The following is a 6876-nucleotide window of genomic DNA, read 5'->3' on the forward strand; positions in this document are numbered from 1 at the left end:
CGATCATATGCATGTTTACTTTAACATGCTTGCTGTATGCAACAAAGACCAACTTATGTATAAACTCCAGAATTGCTCATTTGCCACTTGAGATCTTGTATTCTTACTTTACAACTAGCCATCTGTGACAGGTTCAACGTTTTTATACCCTAAACATGTCAAATGCAATCAAAATTGATGATCAGGTGCAATAAGCCTTTTATGCCATTTGAAAAAAAATGATTCAAATCATAGAACAAAATGATTAGTGTACTATTGTTCACTACTTTTGTCCATTTTAGCCAGCTTTGCCGCATATACCTCCTATGGCGAGGAGCTTAATGCGCCATCATCTGTTGCAAACTCGCAACCAAGGCGGTGATTTGTGAGAGTTATAGATGAAAAGGAAGTGTGTAATCTGCTACGTACGTGTATGTGTTCCATCAGGCCATATACACGGTCTGAATTATTATGCACAGAGCACATGCCCTCATAGCACAGAGACACCAGACACATTACTAAGGAGTACCATAAAAATTCCTCAATAATTTATCGCAGATTTGTGTGTGATCCAAGAAATGAAAAGATTCCTAGCACACATGTGGGTATTTATCAAAGCAGCTCTAAACAGATCCATTGTTGGAAAAAACAAATAATCGGTTCAATTGCTAAATTCCACCATGAAGATTGATTACATGTTAAACATGATCCACCCATTAAGAAATAGCATTGTAACCCTGCTGTAGTACCGTCGAATGTTGCTGAAATGCTGCCCGTTGAGAGATGCCCTTACTGACCCCTGCACAAAGCGAACGCTCTTCAATAAACACATAGAAAAATGTGATTCATACAACAATAGTTAACAACGCCTGAAGGTTTTCACGGAGCATAATGCCACAATGTTTTTTTTTGACAAAATGTAAATATATACTAGTATTGAATTAGGCCCCATGACTATGTACTTTAGAGAACATATTAAACTACATTACAAACCTACATAATTGACTTCCACCATGCGAACGTTTTCACCTTCAAGCACTTGTTGCGTGACGTGCAAACAATATCACAAAAACAGTACACCTTAAGTACCTCCTACTAAAATGGAATTCTATTTCTTTCTTTTTTGTTTCCTTCTATACAGACAGATAAATCGATTAAATAAAATGACTTCTCACTCTGATGTGGTGTGATAATCACATAAATGGTATGCCTTGTAAGATTTACAGTCTGCTCAGCATAATCAACTTTCCATATCAGTAAATGCTAGCAGTTTGCCCATTACTCATCATGCCCAATCCAATGCAGTAGCATGTATCTGGAAGCAATACTAAGTTACTTAGATAGGGAGCTACAGCACGGTGCCCCAATATGGACTAGTATGAACCTAACTGCATATATATACAACATTGGAGTACAATGATTGCACTTGTGTGGTCATATTGTCATCAATGAGTCTGTAAATGAATTATTTGCCTGCATTATTTGATTATCTCAAACATGTATCAGTGCAGTAACATGTGTCATAAAATTTTCCATGATGATGCATCAGATATAAATATTCAATAACCACAATAATGTGAATACAGATGCGGGTACTCCATAAACTATGCAATGACCCAATCGTAAGCGAACAGATAATGTTATTGTATCATACCTATTCGCTGTATTACTATCAGTATGACCTAGATTTGAATATTTACTGTTTCCATTTGCAATTCTCCACTGATTTGGTTCATCTAAATATATGCTACACTAGCTATATCCACTAAATGATTTACTACCTCAAGGCAATCCTGGGAGTAGCAATTCAAATTGTACCATCCATGACCCAACTGCTTGATCACGAAGCAATGTTGTCGCATCAAACAAAGGTAGTGATCAGGCTGCAGCTAAGCAGAAAGTTGGCACTCACTAGTTCAGCTGGTCTTTTCAATTAGTGAAATTAATTGCAGGAATTGGTTCTAATAAGTACTTTCTAACACTCCTCATCAACTTAAATTAACCTCCTCAGTGACAATATAGGACACAATTAGATTGTATTTTTCATTTTTACCAGGATATTAGCTTTACTTTGTTTAGCATGTATTTTTTTTAAATGATAGTAAATGAGAAATGGCAGCCCAGCAGAATTTGGCTTATACATGTCTCATACAACTCGTAAGTACATGTTGTCACTATGAGATTCAGTATGCCCATGTCATCAGGAAATGGGACAATTCACACCAGTTCAGAAGTGCATACTTGACACTTGATTTTTGCCCTAAGTCAGTCTTCTCTACATTTGACCATGTCTATAGGAAAATGTGATAATATATACAACATATATAGTACAAAAATATATTTTATGATGAATCTAACAAAACTAATTTGGTGTTGTAGATGTTGATATATTTATGAGTAGACCTAGTCAAACTTGTCAAACTTAAAGAAGTTTGACTCAGGGCAAAATAGAACTTCAAATAATTTAGAACGGAGCGCGGATCACATTCTACATTTGCATTACACCTCATGACCAGATGACTTGTATAGAGTTAATCTAACTATTTCAGTTAAATATCATAGGGTTATGCCATATGCTCGACACTGATGCAAACGGACAGAAAGTGGACTTCCCGTGGAATAACTTTGCCAACTAACACAACATGTATGGAGCTATTTTCAGATCAAGTAATGGTGAACTGATAAATTAAGCCAACATTCAAGGGTTTAAACGATCTTTTGTAGATCGTTAAAGTGACCAAACTGTCATTCCCTTTACTAGATTATTATAAGTTTGTGGACCATAGGCTTGCAATTTTATCTATTCCTTCCTAATACGCATCACATTTAAAGAACATCAGTGATAGGATTGCCAGTGCGACTGTCTGTGGATCTCTAATCCGAGGCCAACCTAATTCACCCTACCAATTAGTAAAATCTGCTTCATGTTCAACGGCCCACAGTACTAAAGTACTAGTAAGCACATATTTGCCACCCCTACCGATGCTGTCATGATCCTGTAACTAATCTCAACTCGAGCATTTCATCAAACATCTGCTACGCAAAACCTAACCCACATCCTTGTTGGCAAAACGCGCCTAATTTCACACGGCCCTACAGCTAAAGCCGCAACCAACATTTCGTCGAGCACTTGGAGAGCAGTGGTAGCCTGGCGGTGGCACTGACCTGATCTTCTTGATGAGGATATCGCGGAGATTCTTGCCGAGCTCCTGGGAGCGGACGCGCGCCATGAGAGCCTTGCGCGCGAGCACGCGCTTCTCGGAGTTCTTGACGTGGTGCTCCGTCCGGCGCTTGATGAGCCGCTCGATGCCGCTGGACCGCATCTTCCGCTCCATCACCTGGAGCGCGCGCTCCAGGTTGCCGTCCCTCACCTGCACCACGATCCCCCGGGACGGCTGCACCTGCCCGCGGCTCCCCCTCCCCGCGGCCGCGGCCGCCGCCGGCCAGATCCCCCGCGCCTCTCGTGCTAGTGCCTGCATCGCTTCGCTCGCTCGCTCCTGAATGAGTGCCTGCCGGGGGTGCCGTTGCGTCGAGATTCGGGACGTCTCGCTCTCGGATCTCGGCCAGCAAACCCCTCCCCCTTTACATGTCTACATTTTTTTTGAGGGGTCCCTTTACATGTCTACAAACACAAAAAGAGAGAAGGGTTTCAAATTGGACAAAAAAAAAGCCCATTTTCATGTATAAAAAGGCCTTAAGCCCCGTTATTTTGGAGCTCACTTTAATGGTATAAAAACACACCAGGAAAATGGCATGACATATAAAAAAAAGAAGGCCATTTGGGATCATGAAAAATTGGGGAAAGTTGTTCTCTCGAGAAAACATGACAACTTTTGGGAAAAATGACACAACAATAAGTGTGAAACAAAAAAAAAGGAATCCACCTTGTTATGTTAATAAAATAAATGGCCATAGTATGTGAAAAACAAATTAACATAGCATGGCAAAAATATGAATGGTGCGTAGAAAATAAATTCGGCCATGCTACCTATGATAAACTACCATGGCATAACCAATACAAATGTCATGGTTTTAAATAAAATTGCCATCCTATTATTAATAAAAATGTCATGCTATTAATAAAAAATGCTATCCTTTTATTAATAAAAATGTTATGTTATTAATTATTAAAAATAACATGCTCTTAATAATAAAAACGGACATCCTCTTGTAAATAAAAATGACATGTTATTAATTATTAAAATGGCATATTATTAATAAGAATAAAATGTTATTAATTATTAAAATTCCATGTTTAAAACTGCCATCCCATTATTGATAAAAATGACCTGTTATTAATTATTAAGATGCCATACTCTTAACAATAAAACTGTCATCCTGCTATTTAAAAAATGTCTTGTTAATAATTAGTAAATGCCATGTTATTAATTACTACATCTGTCCTGGTTTATTAGTCCCTTTTATATTCTGTGCCAAAGTTAGAACTTAAATTTAACTAACAAAATAGTAATGCATGTCATGAAAAATAATATAATTGGAAACCATGTTCAAATACTAATCCAACGATATAATTTTTAGTGGCATGCATTAATACTTTGTTTGTTAAATCTCTAGTCAAAATCTGACACAAAATACAAAGGGGACTTATAAACCAGGATGGAGGTAGTATTTAGAATGCCATATTATTAATTGTTAAATTTGAAGGAAATATGCCCTAGAGGCAATAATAAAGTTGTTATTTATATTTTTTTTATATCATGATAAATGTTTATTATTTATGCTAGAATTGTATTAACCGGAAACTTAGTACATGTGTGAATACATAGACAAACAGAGTGTCACTAGTATGCCTCTACTTGACTAGCTCGTTAATCAAAGATGGTTAAATTTCCTAGCCATAGACATGAGTTGTTATTTGATGACGGGATCACATCATTAGAGAATGATGTGATTGACTTGACCCATCCGTTAGTTTAGCGTTATGATCGTTTAGTTTATTGCTATTGCTTTCTTCATGACTTATACATGTTCCTATGACTATGAGATTATGCAACTCCCGAATACCGGAGGAACACTTAGTGTGCTATCAAACTTCACAACGTAACTGGGTGATTATAAAGATGCTCTACAGGTATCTCCAATGGTGTTTGTTGAGTTGGCATAGATCGAGGTTAGGACTCGTCACTCCGATTGTCGGAGAGGTATCTCTGGGCCCTCTCGGTAATGCACATCACTATAGGCCTTGCAAGCAATGTGACTAATGAGTTAGTTGCGGAATGTTGCATTACGGAACGAGTAAAGAGACTTGCCGGTGACGAGATTGGACTAGGTATGATGATACCGACGATCGAATCTCGGGCAAGTAACATACCGATGACAAAGGGAACAACGTATGTTGTTATGCGGTTTTACCGATAAAGATCTTCGTAGAATATGTAGGAACCAATATGAGCATCCAAGTTCCGCTATTGGTTATTGACCGGCGATGAGTCTCGGTCATGTCTACATAGTTCTCAAACCCGTAGGGTCCGCACGCTTAACGTTCGATGACGATCGATATTATGAGTTTATGTGTTTTGATGTACCGAAGGTAGTTCGGAGTCCCGGATGTGATCACGGACATGACGAGGAGTCTCGAAATGGTCGAGACATGAAGATTGATATATTGGAAGGTTATGTTTGGACACCGAAATAGTTTCGGATGAGTTCGGGCATATACCGGAGTACCGGGGGTTACCGGAACCCCCCCGAGGGCTTAATGTGCCTACATAGGCTTTAGTGGAAGAGAGAGGAGGCGGCCAAGATGAGGGCCCCCCCCCAAGCCCAATCCGAATTGGGGAGGGGGGCTGCCCCCCTTTCCTTCTTCCCTTCTTCCCCTTCCTCCCCCCTTCTAGTTGGACTAGGAAAGGGGGGAAACCTACTCCTAGTAGGAGTAGGAATCCCCCTTGGGGGCGCACCATGAGGCCGACCGGCCCCCTCCCCCCTCCTTTATATACGGGGGAGGAGGCACCCCATAGACACACAAGTTGATTCTTAGACGTGTGCGGTGCCCCCCTCCACATATTTTGTGACGCCCCTGATTCAATCATACACTAATCATACACGCAAATGTGTACGATCAACATCAGGGACTCACGGGAAGATATCACAACACAACTGTAGACACAAATTAAAATAATACAAGCTATATATTACAAGCCAGGGGTGTAACGCCCCGAGACTGATGTGCCACGTGTCCTCCAGTTATTCGCTGTTGTTGCCTTGTCATTGCTTGCATGTCATGCATTGCATATCATGTCATCATGTGCATTTCATCTGCATACTTGTTCATCTTATACATCCGAGCATTTTCCCCGTTGTCCGTTTTGCAATCCGGCGCTCCGTTCTCCTCCGGTGCTCATTTCTACCTTTCTTTCGTGTGTGGGGATTAAACATTTCTGGATTGGACCGAGACTTGCCAAGCGGCCTTGGTTTACTACCGGTAGACCGTCTGTCAAGTTTCGTACCATTTGGACTTCGTTTGATGCTCCAACGGTTAACCGAGGGGCCGAGAAGGCCTCGTGTGTGTTGCAGCCCAACACCCATCCAAAGTGGCCCAAAACCCACCTAAATCTGCTCCATCATCTCGGTCGTTCGATCACGATCGCGTGGCTGAAAACCGCACCTCATTTGGACTCTCCTAGCTCCCTCTACCTATAAATATGTGTTCTCCTCCGAAATTCTCGGGTCTTCCCCTTCCTCCAACCCTAATTTTTCCCTCGCGCCGCGCCGGACATGTCCGGACCCGGCCAGACAAACCGCCGCCGCCGCCCCGCTCCCAATCCGGGCGTGCCACCTGTCGCCGGGCACCTCCCTCCCCCCGAGGCCCGCCGGGCCCGAGGCGAGCCCCCGCGGCCCGGGCCATCGAGCGCCGCCACCCGGGTCTTCCTCTCCGCC

The 6876-nt window shown here is 41.5% G+C and overlaps 1 protein-coding gene across 1 annotated transcript; it reads right to left on the reverse strand.

Moving 5' to 3' along the window:
• Positions 1-498: 498 nt before the first annotated feature.
• Positions 499-3501, reverse strand: LOC119299014. Its single transcript, XM_037576332.1, has 2 exons — positions 3145-3501; positions 499-778 (listed from the first exon to the last, which is right to left on the reverse strand). Exons 1-2 carry the CDS (start codon positions 3456-3458, stop codon positions 769-771), a joined length of 324 nt encoding a protein of 107 aa, XP_037432229.1. The 5' UTR covers positions 3459-3501; the 3' UTR covers positions 499-768.
• Between the last annotated feature and the right edge of the window lie 3375 nt (positions 3502-6876).

Source organism: Triticum dicoccoides, chromosome 5A (assembly GCF_002162155.2).
Source record: "Triticum dicoccoides isolate Atlit2015 ecotype Zavitan chromosome 5A, WEW_v2.0, whole genome shotgun sequence".
In the NCBI taxonomy this organism is placed as follows: domain Eukaryota; kingdom Viridiplantae; phylum Streptophyta; class Magnoliopsida; order Poales; family Poaceae; genus Triticum; species Triticum dicoccoides.

Excerpts from the sequence above, each read along its gene's own strand:
- LOC119299014 (XM_037576332.1), bottom strand. The coding sequence starts at position 3,458 with ATGCAGGCACTAGCACGAGAGGCGCGGGGGATCTGGCCGGCGGCGGCC.